At 42.7% G+C, this 15,988-nt stretch overlaps 1 protein-coding gene across 1 annotated transcript; it reads right to left on the bottom strand.

The window, feature by feature from the left end:
• Positions 1–254: 254 nt before the first annotated feature.
• On the bottom strand, positions 255–13,717 carry LOC103366846 (endothelin B receptor-like). The gene is made up of 8 exons (XM_008294689.1): positions 13,547–13,717; positions 8,817–9,338; positions 7,681–7,793; positions 7,400–7,604; positions 3,864–4,013; positions 3,643–3,776; positions 3,419–3,527; positions 255–3,335 (listed from the first exon to the last, which is right to left on the bottom strand). Exons 2-8 carry the CDS (start codon positions 9,201–9,203, stop codon positions 3,189–3,191), a joined length of 1,245 nt encoding a protein of 414 aa, XP_008292911.1. The 5' UTR covers positions 9,204–9,338; positions 13,547–13,717; the 3' UTR covers positions 255–3,188.
• Between the last annotated feature and the right edge of the window lie 2,271 nt (positions 13,718–15,988).

The following is a 15,988-nucleotide window of genomic DNA, read 5'->3' as shown; positions in this document are numbered from 1 at the left end:
GTATAGATGTAGTATTATGTCATGTGTGGCCCTGTGATAGACTGGTGACCTGTCCAGGGTGTCCCCTGCCTTCGCCCTGAGTCAGCTGGGATAGACTCCAGCCCCCCGTGACCCTAGTGAGGATTAAGCGGTGTATAGATAATGGATGGATGGATGGATTATGACATGTCATAAACAGTGAAACTACGTCACAAGTGACAGGGATGACCCTCAGTCAATCTGCTGAACTCAGAAAATAACTCAAACAAGACAGATGCTATAAAATAATATTTATTACTGTATTCTCTGAACAAATAAGTACACTATAAATGCAATTTTAAGGGACATTATTCACATATATGTTCAACTTCAAAATGACTGCTACAGGTTTTAACTTGGTGGTCCCTCTATAAAGACACTCACAAAGCTGCTCACAGCTTCCAGCACACAGTCGCTTTTGGACGCAGCTCTAGCCAGGGTGAAGAAGACATAAATAGATATGATGAGTGTAATGAGTCACATTCAGCACCATCAGCTGATATTGTCAACAACACGGTGGCAACATAAATTCTGTATCCAAGCATTAGTGTAACGAACCCAGATCTGCTCTATTTTAAACTTCTTCAGTGTGAATGAACACATTGTCTCGTCTCTCAGCAAAAACACATTTTATTATGTTGCTCTTATAAAAGGTGAAAAAGTTTCATCTCACGATGTACTGAGGGAGGGGGAAAAAAAGCACGAGATGAAAATGATTCATCCTGAGCTTCTATCACTTGCATAGACTCACTTAATATACAATGAAAACAAATGTCTCGATGTTTTGGCATTACAGGATTTATACTGAGTTTTGCAGCTTTGTCCAGCTGCAGACTCCTTAACATTATTGTAACATAAATAAAGGAAAACCTTTCTCTTCCTTAGCTGCACCTCACATATTTAATTTCTTACAACATTCTTTGCCTGCAAATCTCCTTCACAAACATCAGTTTAACATGCTAGTTTAGTTAGACGTCTTGAATTTCATTGTCTGGTCACTGTATTCAATATAAAGCATGTATGACAAATTAAAGGAAAAATCAACATTATGAGTAAGACGCCGGGCCCTGTGTGCCACCAGGACAGCTTCAATGTTCCTAAGTTTTGATTCTCCAAGTCTTTGGAACTCTGCTGGAAGGGTGAACAACCATTCTTCCAAAATGTGTTGTGGCTTTTGGTGATGGTGGAGCAGAGCACTGTTTAACACATCAGTCAAAAACCTCCTGTTGATGTTCACTTGGTTTCAGATCTGGTGACTGTCCAGGCCGCAGCATGTGATTCACATCATTGTCAACTCATCGGATCAACCAGTGACCAACTCGTGCCAACTCACTTACTAACTCAGAACAACACGTGTTGATCTGCAGTGACCCTTTCATCTAAGGAGGCTGGTAGACCCAAACCATGCCAGCAAAATGCCCCCTGCAGCACCACAGAGCGACCAGATCCCCTCACTTTGTAGACCAGTGCATCTGGTTTTTGCACCACGGGACTCTTCAATATGCATTAATCTTTGCAGTTACGGGTTTATGCACTGGAACCCAACCAGAACATCTCTCTCTATGTAACTGCCGATGTGCTGTCCTTGTTGACAGCCTGATCACATCCTGTATTGACATTCTCAGTCACATGTGTAAGAGTTGCTCTTGTGGTTTTCCTTATATATCGCACTTATGCATCACGGTCGTCAAACATGTGCTGTTAACCACAGTTTCAATCGCTGTGATTTTTAGTCAGTGCTCCTACTGGAACACCAGCCAGTTGAGCCGTCTTTGTGACTGAAGCTCCTGCCATCAGTGCCCCAACAATCCTCTTTCAAAGTCACTTAAATCTTTTCCTTTTGCCATCTTGATACAAAATCACAATCAGCCTGGCAGTATTCTTGCACATGCCAAATACCATTATTGGATATTAACTCCTTCATTGTACCATGCAGTTCGTTTAACGAGTGGAATCTGCATTTCTTTGTACTCTAGTTTTTCCTTTAATTTGTCACACTGCTATGTGTGCATGTATATATAGAAATTCTATGATCCTTATGTAGATAGTTTCATCTAAAAACACTCGCTTTAAACAGTTTCATTCCTAAAGCATTTAAATGGCTAAACTAAAAATACGTCTTCCAGGAAGCAGCTCTTTAGAAGGAATCTCCAGCCATATGAACTGCTTTGTAACACCGCCACGCCCCGGTGGAGGTGAAATATTCAACGCTGGCTCGAGCTCTTCGTGCGTTTTGTGATATTTTCTTAGAAAAATAGAAGCTACATTGTAAGACTCAAATGAAGACTTTATACACAGTGTGAACAGAGACCACTGAAAACATAAAATAGCACTGCAGCAATAATAGAGCTCATAATGTGGCATGATGGGAATCGTCTGGTGTTAGTCAGCGTTCTTAGTCAACAGCTGCCCTCCACATGACTTAAAGCAGTGATGATTTCCAGATAAAAAGATTGCCAATGCTTGACTCTCCACATGACTGGAAGGCAAACAGTGGGGCCCATTTTGCTCTGCTATGATGTCACCGGTGGGCTTTGAGCAGTGACAACATGCAGTTGATTGTCAGAGAACTAACTAGTCTTGTGTCGGCAGAGGCACAAATGTGCATTTTAATAATAAAAAAAGGCAACTTTAAGGCCTTTCGGATCATCACTCAGGGTCACAGTTTCCCTCTAGCTTTCCACCGTGAGGTATTAAAAAGCTTCAACAGGTAGTATTTATCAGTGCTCATTCATACAGGAAGCACTAAGTCGAGATATAACCATAAGTCTGCACTCTACATGTAAATAATACTGTACATCAATTTACAAGTAGCTTGAATAAACATTCTTTATAAATGTATTTACCATATTGGTGCACTGAGAGCCTTTAAGTCCTCTACGCAAGCCTCAGTGCCCGAGTATGAACACGTTGATGCGGTTTCATTATCGCTTTTAGTGTTAGAAACCGGACAAGGCACAGTTCTGTTATTTCAACCCCCAGTTTGGGTCGATCTCTGAGTCTTTCAGACCACAGTGAGTCCTGTAGAAGTGACCTCTACCTCGCTCCGTTATCCTCCCCTTCCTGACTCACATCTGATATGTTGGCAGTGACGCAGCAGATTCTCCACGATGGGAGCCGATGACGGGAACGTTGGTTTGGGAGAAGAGGCGCGCAACGACTGTGTGGGTTTAAGAAGAGCTTGTGTATTTCTGACTGGAGCTGGAGCGGGAGCTGGAGCGGTCCAATCCGTTACCGTTGCAGGAACCCTTCCAGCGTCCTCCGGAGCCTCGTTCGTCCAGAGGAGAAGATCTGTAGCACCAGCAGCACAGGCAGGACTGCAAGAAAAACGCACAGCTTTTTTTGGTAAGTGTGTTTTCCATTAATACCTCATTTGTAGTGCCGGCGTGTCCCCTCTTACCTGGAAGCAGTTTTTAAACTTCTGGCTGACAAAGTAGAGGGCAATCGGGTTAATGCAGGAGTTTAAGGAGGCCATGTTGATGCCGATGTAATCCATCACTAAGAGGAAGCTGGCGGGGACAAGGGCAAAGTTTACAGAGAGTACGAAATGGAAAGGGAAGTCGCACATTGCAGAACAATGGGTTATCATGACGTTGCGGTGAGGCCGGTTATCTGTGCGCCTACCTGAGCAGCTCGCAGCGGTTGGGGTCATTTTGGTCGTAGATTGTTTTCTTCAGAATACGGCTGAGATGAAGGGGCAGCCAGCAGAAAGCGAAAATCAGCACCAGGCAGAACACTGTCTTCGCTACTTCCCTCCGCTACGCGAACACAAAGAGAAATAGTGAATCTAGTGAGCGCCCTCCGAGTCTGAGTGCTTCTGAATTAGCCGGCTTTCGCGTGCGTACCTGTTTCATGTGGTCGTTGAGCGCGATCCGCATGCCTTTTTTGCGACTGAGCATCTCGCAGGACATGAGCGTGTAGAAGATTCCAGTGCAGGCCAGTGGGAAGCAGAAATAGAAGCCAAACAGCCACCAATCTTTGACTTCCTGGTAGCGCTGGAGGGAAAAAAAAAAAGACCCAGTAAGATAAAGTTAAAATACTAGTACAGGGGGTTTTATGTAATTTTTTTTGAGATTGTAGGAAACTTCCAGAACTTCACAAGCAGTAAAAACACCGTAAATTTGGTTAAGATTTCCTGTGATTTAGAACAACCTCTGTCTCTTGTGCTTCTCTGCCCTTTTAATGCAAAAATTGGTACAAAGGCCGTAAATTTGGTTTAGATGTTGCTGTGGATGTTTTGGAACAACGAGTCTCTCTCTTGTATCTGACATTATCTGGCATTTAGGAAAATTTCCCTTTGGCTGAACTGAAGACATTTCCTTGATTAAAGGGATTGTTCGGTTTCTTTGAAGTGGGGTCGTTTGAGGTACTCGTGCACAGTCAGTCTCTTGCACAAAATAGATCTCCAGTCTTTGCTCCCGCTAGTTTGAAGAAGCAGGGAGGGACTGCTGGCAGGGAAGCTAAGCAAGGCTGCAAACAGGGACAGCAAAACATATTGTAGCCACCTGAACAGAGATCCACCTGCAGAAATCAACATCTGCTTTAGTGCGCATGACCTTTCTGTGGTTCTACGCAGTCTAAAACACTGGTCTTCAGCCTTTTTTGCACCACGGACCGGTTTTAAGGAAGAAATTTTTCTATCACATAACAAAAATAATAGTTTTTTTCTATTAAAAAGTTTCCTTACTTTTTCTTCGGTCTCAGCATCGAGTTTCTCCCACTTTCCAAATAAGCTCTCCTGAGACGTTTGTTTCTGACCGACGGCTTTGTTTAACGGCCGAGCATAAAAACTGACAGTCAAGTGTGGGAAACGAGCACAAACCGAAGTGACGGGAAGACGAGCTTGTCATTTTTCAAAACGCCCCTGAAAATAAAAATAAACCAATAAAACGTTTGTATTCTTTCTGTGTGGCCCGGTACCAAATGGCCCACAGCCCGGTTCCGGTCCGCGGCCCAGTGGTTGGGGACCGCTGCTCTAAAAGGTAGTACCTATGCTTACTTGAATCACATTGGTGTACTTTACTTATTTCTCACTGTCCTGTTCATTTAACTCATGGACTGTATGTACTCATTTTTCCTTAAAGAGTTATAAAACTAAGCACACTTGAGTAAACTGGACTTGAAAGGTTCTGTTCCTGGACTGAACACAGAGCTCAGCGGTGCACATGTGCAGTAGAGAAGTGCAGGAGAAGTTTCCAGAAACTTTACAGGGCGGCTGTGGCTCAGGTGGTAGAGCGGGTCGGTCAATGACCAGAAGGTCGGCGGTTTGATTTCGCCCTGTGACATGTGTTATGGTTGTTGTGTCTTTGGGCAAGACACTTCACCCACCTTGTCTGGTGTGTGAATGGATTGTTGAGGTGGTGGTCGGAGGGGCAGGATGGCAGCCACGCCTCTGTCAGTTTGCCCCAGGGCTACAATCGTAGCTACCACCACTGGGATGAATGTGTGTGGATGAAAAACTGACAGTGTAAAGCGTCATTGAGTGTCTAGAGAAGCGCTGTATCAATCTGATGAATGATTATTATTTAAGTTTCTAACCCTTGGAAGATTATACTTCATCATTATACTTGCTATTTTTTAAGTTCACAAAATTAAGTAAATACACCTACATTTTAAGTAAACTGTACAAGCAGATATTTAACACTAATGGTTATATTTACTTACCTTTTTTTGAGTGCAACCGGTTTCCTAAGTTAGATCAACTTTTCACATTTTACAGTGCAGCTTCTGAACTGCAGATCCTCAGCATTCCTACACAGTGCACTGCATGACACAGCTGGAACTTTGACTGACACATCTGATCTGCAGCACGATACGGTCTGCAGCGGGAGTGCCCTCGTGCGTGGGAAGTTCTGCAGAAGTTTGACACACCACTGCTAAAACTACATATTAACAGACAGCTTTAAGGATTATTTCCAGTTCTCCTCATCTGACGTGAGTGAAGCCACATACTGGAAATGTCTTCCTGCCTCCCGTCTGCAGGTTTCTGAACGTACATTATGAGAAACAGTGACATATTTTGCCTGCACTGGGTCATCTTGCATTTTTTTGATATCACTAATTACTTGCTGGCAGAGAAAGAGGAGGTCCTGTCTGCAGACACGCTCTAATTGTTTTGTTGCTGACCGGACGCTTCTCCTTTGGAGCGAACCGGTCCGCTGACATATGTACATGAAAGTAACATCAAGTGCTTGCTGAACAAAATCCAAGCTGTCTTTTTTCCCCTTGTTGCACAGATAGATGTAAAACACCCCACAGGATAATTTGTACCATGTGTTTTTAGGACAACATCCCCATTAAATATTCTGAAGTGATAAATATCTGCGCTTCGCCAAGCCGAACTTGTTCTGATCATATTTCAAAGACAGATAAAAATCTGCAGCTGTTTTGGGTTTATCATGTTTATACTCACATATTTCCTTCTTGTTTTTATAAGGTTTTTTTTTGTTTTTTTTGCACTGATTGTCTTTGCGTGTTTAAATATTAACTTTAATTTTGACTCCAATATCCTGTTAATTTCTGCGCACAGATGATGAATCCTTTGAACCCCAAAACCCCGCCGACAGTTTTAAAAGGCCTGTTATCTCCCAGTTATCTCGCAGTCAACAGATTTATTGAAAAAAATACAAATTCTGCACTCTTGGTGAAACTACGAAGCCATGACTGACTCACCTGCGACCAACAGTCATGTGACAAAAATTCAGGGACTTTTCAGCTTAAACTACGGGCTGTTTGCACAAAGCAGACAGGAAACAACGAAATAAAGAAATAAAAATGTACATAGTAAAATACCTCCATTTTTCAGGACAACATCTGTGAGCACTTGGAAAAATATTGTACATGTTGATTCCAGATTCTAAAATATGTTTTTGAAGAAATTCAACTTTTTTTTTTTTTTTTTTAGGATTTATGGCATGATAACTTAATTATCCTGCGCAGAAGACATTTATTATGAGTCTGCTCTACTTCCTGGCACAGTTGTGTCATGGAGGTGCAGGATTTATATTGTAGTGAAAAATGAGCACACAGTGAAGAAACATGCAATCGGAAACTACTTGGGGTCATTTGAAAGCACAAATTAGGTAAACCAGAGAGAACAAATAACAAAAACACTTGGCGTGTGTGCCTTTTCTGTATTTTTGCAAACGATACCTACTGATCTCACTAAGCACGCCTCTCTAGAAGTGAAAAAAAACACACTGCATACTATTACTTTGTATAAAAACACATCCAGCCAGCAGGTATAAATACTCAATTACCACATTATGAAGCACTGAAGCAGTTTTTGCTCTGCTGCCTGGTATTTTAGAGTATTTTTACATTGTGATATGAAAGTCTGGACAGACTCCCTCCACCACCTCTAACAGGTGACAGGTCTCACCTTCATAAAGTTGGTGGTCTGCTCTGGATGCAGCAGGCAGATGCGCAGCTTGTTGCCTCTGTACGGCATCTCCAGCATGTCGAACGCCAGCGCCTCGGGGACGGCCAGCACCACGGCAACCAGCCAGATCAGTGTCACCTCCACTGCTTTCCACAGAGGGATCCCCATCCCCTTCACCCTGCTCCATGACGTCACCGCGTGGTAGCTGCGGGGCACAAATATGCGTTAGCGGCTTTCGATCATAGTGCTTCTTATCTGTGTGTGCGTATCGGTGTCCTCACCGGTCAATGCTGAGAGCGCACAGGCTGAGTACGGTGATTCCCACCGAGGCTTTCTGGATGAACGGCATCAACTTGCAGACGTACACTCCGAACGGCCAGTCCTCCGCTATCAGCTGCAGAGACAAACAGCGCAGGAGGAACAAGAGGAAACAGATTTGTGATGAGCGAAACTTAAGAAGGGTCACCTGTGTAAACACAGATAGAACGCTATGTGGTTCATTTGGAGGCCCTTTCTTCCTCATGTCCTCCATCATTAATGAGCAGCTATAACAACAGGCTGTGGCTGAAGTTCTTCTCCCAGAGGGGACGAGTTCTGTTCTGGGTCAGGAGAGTCTATTTAACAAATCAGGTTTGCACTTGATGAGAGAAGTGCTTATACAAACCTGCTGCATTGTCTCTCGTCTCTTGAAACAATCAGAGCTCACATGAGCTTCCTTCATTAATTCTCATTAGCGTCTTGACATGCATCTTCATACTCTCGAGAGATGCAGGACCAAAGAAACATGAAACGGGGTGACTTTTACTCAGGTTTGCCTGGATTAAGCACTCCAGCTTCCTTCAATTAAAGCAAATCCTTTCAGATTGTGAATTAAAGAAGTTTCAGTTTTGTTTTGGTCTTGTAATTTGTAACTGGCTTTCTTATTATGATTATCTCAGTTGGATATTTTCACTTAACAGACACTCGCGGCAAGCGATCAAAAGACATTTGGCTGAAAACCCCAACACAGCTCTTAGCATCTGCCTTTAATGAACTGTGTTTTGGTTTATATTGTAGTCTAGGTAGGAAATCAGTCTATTATAAAACCAGCAATTGGCAAAACCACATGAAACACACTGAACAAAGATGCAAACCACAGTAACAAACTCATAAATCAACCACACAAAACCACAGGACGTTACAAACTAAGGCGCTGCAAATGTAGCTGTGAAATAAATGGGCACGGAAATTGCTTTGGATTAAAGTCTTGCGAAATTAGAGACAGACGCGAGGCATTGTACTCGTTGTCAAATCAAGATTTTATGTCGTGCAAAACCTGCGTCTTATCAGCACAAATAGTGTTTTTGATCCACAGAGCAGGCGGAGGTCACCCTTCACATAATCGAACAAACACTGGAGGCGGATAAAAGGTGTTTACCTTGAACACATTGATGGGGATGGCGATGATGATGTAAAGCAGGTCCCCCAGCGCCAGGCTGCCGATCAGAACATTGGGTCCGTTCCTCATGCACTTGTTCTTATAAATGATCCTGAGCAGCGTCGAGTTGCCGATGATCCCCACCACGAAGATCAGGCAGGATATGATGGTGTTCACGTACTTGAAGGCGTGCTTGATCTCCGTGGGCTTTATGCACATGGGGGGGAAGGCGCTCCGCGGTCGGCCCGGCTGCGGGGACGGAATCCCGGCCGAGGCGTTGCTCTTGGGGGGTTCTGGAGCTTCGGGGACCCCTTGGGAGTCACGGATGAACCTGGAGGCTCCGACCTCCACGACCATGAAGAGACACAGCAGTGCGATGGCCCTCATCCTCGCACAGCAAACGTTTGCTCACTTAAAGGCACAAAGGTGTCGGAAAACACTCACTTAGAGGCACTCGCATCCACACACTGGGTGCTCGCTCCAGGCCCGGCAGCGGAGGTCCGAGTCCACGGTTGTTCTGTCCTGTACAGAAAACAGATGAGCCATCTTGTTAAAAAAGAAAAAAATCAGAAAACTTGTTGCGCAACTTTACCGAAAAAGAGGATAAGAGCTCAGTTTAATTTATATGGCACCACTTCAAAACAGAAGTCATGTCAGGGCACTTTTCATAAAGACAGTGGTTCAATGTTATGGGGGGGAAAACCCAACAAATCCGATAATTCCCTTTCAGCAAGTTCTGTGGAAAAGAAAAACTCCCTTTATAGGTTAAGAAACCTCCGGCAGAACCAGGCTGAGGGAGGTTGGGGTGAAGGTGAAGGGAAGAAAGAGAAGAACAGGATAGCAGAGAGTTTTCAGTGTGGCTCTAGAGACGACTGGGATGGTCTGCCAATCCACCACGTTGGTCCAGATGACGGCAAATAGACGAATTTCACGGAAATTTATCGACACTCATGGTCCCCAGAGGATGAATCCTAATGACGTGATTTATCTACAGCGTGGCCAACGATCACAGTTTTGCTTTATGCTATGAAATAACTTGAGGCACCAAAGTTAATGGATTCGGAATGACTGATCACTTGATTTTTTTTCTTTTTTTTTTTAGTCTGGGGTTCATATTCATGGTTCTGAGGGAAATTATAATAATATCTCAACGACTGTTAGATGGGTTTATATCATATTTACGACAGGTTTTCAAATTCATTCAGGTTAAAATTGTGTTTTCTCAGTTGTAGTTAGTAGTTAGCGCTAATTAGCAGCTAGGCTAACGTGGTTACAATAGTAAACACTGTAATCTATACGACTATATGTTTTGTTTGTGACTTAAGTATTTATTATTGAGTTTTATCTATTTTATCTGTCTGTCTATTTTTACAGAATCACTCATTTGACTATAGAAGTGCTTTTTAATTTTTAAAACTATTGCCTTTTTACTTGTATTTATCATGTTAGCGATGCGCAAGTAGCATCTCACAGCCAATGTCCTTGGTCTAGTTTAATATTAGCATATGTTATCATGAATCTGGAGGCATAGAATCATAAATGCAGCATGGAATATATTGTTAAATTCCTTCCACTCATGTTAACACAGAGGAATAAGTATTTGTTGCTCCAGAACACGGAGTGTCTGCAACAGACTAGACGTCATAAAACAACCAAATATGCACTTTTCGGAAACAGGCAGATGGAGAGCGGGATCATAAACCACAAATCACAAATAAGTAACAAGTCACACATCTGCGACTGATAGACTTAATGAGGTTGTTGATGCTGACTTAAGGAATGTTGTCCCACCGCTCCAGAAGGACTCGGTAAAGTTGGTGGATATTGTAGGGGACAGGATCACTTTGTTGGACATCCAGAGCTGTCTGAAATGATTTCATTAGACGAAAAACAGAGGCGACTTTTCTACAGCTAACATGCACCATCAGCATGTCTTGTCATCTGTGGTCTTTTGTCATCTGATGAATCTGCATTTTAAGGTGGACTTTTATAGTGATTGGTCCGTGCACTGGCCACTATCTGATCATTTAAAGTCACACCTGACCAGGCTGTGGAATAACTCATTTGAAAAAAATAAATAAAAAAGATGTGCAAAGTTAAATTTAAACCAGCCGAAACACCAAGAAATGAGGCTTGTAATTTTCATCCTCTGAGTCAGACAAGAAGAACATCTGCGTGCTAAATTTCTATATCTGTTTGCTAAGTTTACTTGTTGACAGTAAAAAAAAAAAAATCTGTTTAGTAATCACAAGCAGTTTTACATTCAATGAGGTAAGAGCAACAGCATCCGCGCACTAGTGAGCCAAACCTGTGGCATCACTTGAACCTGATCCCACTTTTTGTCAGGCAGCTTGAACACAGTTATGGTTGTCGTTAGCACGGAGGTGGATCAAACAGATCCAGCAGGCTGTAAATAGAAATAGTGACGAGATTTATCAGCGCGTACATGTGTCTGTGCTGCATGCCATCACTGCACAGGGGATGTTTTTGCGTGACGAAAATAAGGCTGTAAAATAAAGGGGAGGCGAGGTGAAGCAAAACTGAGCAGCACCAAGTGATAACTGAGGTTAGATGAGGAACAACGATGTTGTGTGTCTGCTGCGCGAGACAGAGATTCTTTCTTTGTCTGACAGAGGACTCTAGCTTGGGTCGGACCCTCTCAAGTATCATGTGTACCCCCCAGAACAGCCTGGGGCGTCTCAGGATAAATGGGCTGATTGACTATGACGGCAGTATCTGTGCAGACTCAGACACACACACAAACGCACACATGCATCTGAGCAGATGTGCAAACGTCTTGATATGAAAGTTCAGAAAGGACAACGTTTGTGGACAAAGGCTTAATTTACTTCTTAGTGATCACATTTATGAATACGCTTCAAATTTTCATGCTGACCCACTTCTGCACCAAGACAAATACACACAAACTCCCTCCGAGACAACTGCCTCAAAAACACTGGCTTGTTCTGTTCGCACTCACAAAGACAGAGAATCACATGGATGAACTCACACACATATCACAAGAAGTCAGTTTTGAAAAATTTGGCCACCGTCCATGCATATCCTCCTTATCATGTGAATGACGCCTTTGTGTTGTGTAACACGGCAGCTCATTAGGGTTTGTTAGAGCAGGCATGTCTGATTAGATCGGAAAGCTGAGTTTTAATTAGGCTGATCCTCTTAATCTGATGGATTCTGCTTTGGAAAACCATCTCTGACCTCTGCTGGCTCCACATCTTAGAAAGAGGGAGGTGGAAAGTTGGCAACCAGCAAGGTTGACTCTGCGGTGGTCAGGAGAGGGAAGTGTTGGGTGGGAGATGAAATGGTTCAAAAAAACCAACAACACAGAGATGGATGCAGGAAGAAACAAGAGGCCAAGATCAAGAAAACTGACATCTTGATCTTCCGCGCTGTTTGGAAGAACAATGGGAGGAGAAGGAAAGTGCCGGAAAGCGCAGTCAGAGGAAAGAGTGAGAGCTGAACTACAACGCCTTAGAGGGCAGGAGTCATCAGAACGACCTGAAGGCAGGAGGGGGCAGTAAGAGATGTCAGCAAGATGAAGGGACGGTGGATCAGCAGCAGATAACTGCCCCAAAGTTACAGGATGACTTGAAATATCAAGTCATTTACATAACACAACACATTTCTCTTGCACAAACTGATGCTTTGTTTCCAAACGTGTGCCATGTTTGAGCAGAGCTTCTGATTTGTCTGAGGTTCACACGGCACAAGTCCTTTTAATCAAATATGGAAAACATGTGAGTTTCATTTTAAGGTTTAGGAAAGAGGCCGCCTAACTTGATTATTACTTTTTTGGAGTCGGCTTGATAATTTGCTGTGCAATAATCAGTTTGAAGTTTGCAAAACTTCAAAACCACAATAATTTCCAGGAGCAGTCTCCACAAGCTGCTAAAAAAAACGTCAAAATATGATACAAATACTACAAGAAGACTATATTAGTACACAGAATCCATTGGGTTTTTGTATAATCCTGCCACAAATCCTTCCTACGTGAAGTTTATGAGGTGTTTAGTTAACTCGTTTTTTTTTTTTTTTGGTATTGTTCCTGGTGTTGTATCCCTCTTGGTTAAAACACCTTGTAATCTAAATGCAAAGGAATGTTTCCAAAGATGGGAGAGGACAGCTAGTTTCTGCTCCACTGCTCAGTTAGAGTTTACAGCCTCGGTTTAGATTCATTATCACAGTGTGAAATATAGTTCCTCTGCCAGTTCTCTGCAGTTTAGTTCTCTTCACCCTGAAAAAATCCAATAAATCATCCAATAAATGCCTATATCGGACCAGGCCTGATTCGTGAAAATGCCAGCTGCCACAGAGAAGGACGCTCATTTTCATCTGCGTAACGATCATGATGGGCTCAGTCCAGCACATCGGGTTTTAAGTGCGCTTCAACAAGTGCAAAACGAAGGGCTGGATAAGTTTAACTAGGTATGAAATTCTACGAGGTGTAAACAAAACGATGACTCATGTTGCATGCAAAGTTGCCATCCTGCAATCAGTGATATGGTTCGCTCCTTTTGCGCAGTGCCCAAACCAAACTTTTACGCACTCAGATAGATAGATAGATAGATAGATAGATAGATAGATAGATAGATAGATAGATAGATAGATAGATAGATAGAAGCACAGTAAAGTCACGTGGTTGCATCTACATTTTCTTTAATCAGAGGTCAATAGCACTATCAGTTCAAAACCACCTTGACTGGACTCACCGGACCGCGGTGCTGCGATGCGCTCAAGGACAAACTTTTTCGATCAATATTCCAGCAGAGTCCTTCTCCTCGACCCGATGCTTTAGAACCAATTATATGCTCTTTTTAGTGAGTTCCAGAAGTTACAGTTCCCGACGTGTCCAGTCCGCTGCTGCTGCCCGCTCCGACTGCGCCGTGCGCTCTGATCCGCCGACAGACTGCAGGAGGGGTTCTTATACCCACCAGCCGGGAGGCTGCAGGAACAACCAATCACATCCCAGACACGACCATCCTTCCCTCGCTGCTGAGAGGATGCGATTCAACCGCACGCATGAACGTATATATTTTTTTCAGTCCTTCAAAGCTGATGTCCTTGAATCTTAGACAGAGGTGGAAGAAACGGGCAGAACTTAAAGAAAACTCCCAAAACAAGAGTACAGAAAAAAAAACTACAAATGGACTTTCTTTATTATCATTGTACAAAAACACAACCGTAAATCTGGTAAGGAAATGTCGTTGCTTGGCTACTGGAGGACACAGAAGTAGAGCTTGTGAGGCAGTGACTTGTTTATAGATACTGTAAACAAATAGCTATAAATATATCTCTATATATAAATATATAAGAAAGAAGTAGTGCAATGGAAAAACAGCTAAATATAAACAGTATAAAAATAGTATAATAATAACAGTGTATTGTCAAAAAGTATAAGGAGCAAAAATATATACAGAATAAAAATAACCACGTCAGAATATATGTGAAATATTACACCTGAAGTAATAAAAGTAAGTAAATAAAAGCCATGCATTCACATTGATACATAAAAGTGCAAAAGTATTCGCATCAAATAGACTTAAAGGTACTATTTATGCAGAATGGCATGTTTATGAGGAATGTATATTATTAGATTGTAATTCTTCATGCTTTAATGTGCTTCTTAATTTAATGATGGAGCTGGTAAAGTTTCCCCTGAGGAATCAAAAACATTTAATCAAAAACTAAATGTATTAAATAAACGTAGTGAAGTAGAAGTATAACAGCAGAAAATGAGAATACTATGGTTGAGTTAATGTACTTTGTTACAGGTTGCAGGTTTTCCAACTCGTTTCTCATTGCAGCTCATTGAGTGCAAATGTGGCTCGTGTTTGTGCACAGTTCTTTAAAAGAAATAAGAAACAACAAGAGCAGATTCTCTTTTCAGTGTAAAGCAACAGAAGACTAGTGTCATGGGAATCATTCTGCCTGCAGCGTTCTCCCTTAAGGGACCATACTTCAAAACACAAGATCCACACACTGCCTGCATTTCATCCACTTCCTCCAGTACACCAGCACTGAGCAACACTGTTCAGGTATCTGTTCAGTTTTGTTTAGTGAGGTTTAACTTTTTTCACCACGGCTGCTTTATTGGACAGATTTATTGCTCTGTGGATAGTTTTGCATAAAAAAGTGCTGCGTGTATCTAGCAGGATAAAAGACTTCACAGCACCTCTAAAATCATAGTTACACAAGAAAGGACTGCTCTGCTCACATAGACACCACACTTGGCGTCACGTAGCACTGTAAATATACGAGACTTTTACGATTTAATGGTGCTGCAATGTTTTATAGTGTGTGGAATTTGAGAGCATTGCTGGAGCTTAGCTCTGCAGTGGTGCCGACAGTCACGTCTGCCTTCAGCTGTCCGGAGGAGTGTTCACGTGTTTTTATTGAATGAGTTGTTCCGACTTCGTAGCCTGTAAGCTGCGCCGCGCTCGTGCTCGTCTCAGTAGCTTTGTGTGTACGTGTGTGTGCGCATGATCTGCACACGATACAATCAGTTGCAATCCAAACTTTGCACAAACAATATGCCAGAGAAATGATTTGATATTCAAAATAGCCAGAGATGATGAATTAGTTTTGCAATGTTTGTCATACAGTCATGCACATGCAGCCACTTGCACATGCACCTTGCATGTGTAAACAAAGACGCCTGACAAACCAAAAAACAGGAACAGACTCCATCCTCAAACCACTGCTTCTGAACCACACACACACTTGCACACACACACACACACACACACCAAACAAAGGCTCTTTCTCTGCAGTCTGTTTAATGACACCCATCCCCTGCTCTATTTCGGGAGGCGTCTATTCCTGGCGCATCATTATTGTCATTAGCACGGTCTCACATTATTAAACCATTAGCGGACATTATCACCATTACGCACAGTGGTCAGTGTTGCATTTCTTTGCACCTGTGTGTGTGTTTGTATCTACTAAGAACCGTGCTGCTGTCCTGAATGCTCTGTACTTCATGGCCTTGGCAGACGGACACAGTCGGACTACCGAGGCTACTGTAAACGTCTTCCTCCTTCCTCTTCCTCGTCCAGAGGAAGCAACTAAACTTTGAACTTGCGCTGCAGCGTGTGACGAGAAAAGAGTTTTTTTTTTTAACCCCCCAAAAATAAAAGATTAAAATAGAACAA

This window comes from Stegastes partitus, unplaced genomic scaffold (genome assembly GCF_000690725.1).
Source record: "Stegastes partitus isolate 25-593 unplaced genomic scaffold, Stegastes_partitus-1.0.2 Scaffold987, whole genome shotgun sequence".
NCBI classification, from domain to species: Eukaryota; Metazoa; Chordata; class Actinopteri; family Pomacentridae; genus Stegastes; species Stegastes partitus.
The sequence above is the reverse complement of the archived record's forward strand: the minus strand, read 5'-3'. Positions and strand labels throughout refer to the sequence as shown.

Bases quoted from the DNA above. Each gene is read 5' to 3' on its own strand.
- LOC103366846 (XM_008294689.1), bottom strand. From the start codon at position 9,203: ATGAGGGCCATCGCACTGCTGTGTCTCTTCATGGTCGTGGAGGTCGGA. The intron at 7,794-8,816 runs GTAAACACCTTT...TTGTCTCTGCAG, and splicing joins TCCCCATCAATGTGTTCAAG to CTGATAGCGGAGGACTGGCC. The intron at 7,605-7,680 runs GTGAGGACACCG...TGTGCCCCGCAG, and splicing joins TGCGCTCTCAGCATTGACCG to CTACCACGCGGTGACGTCAT.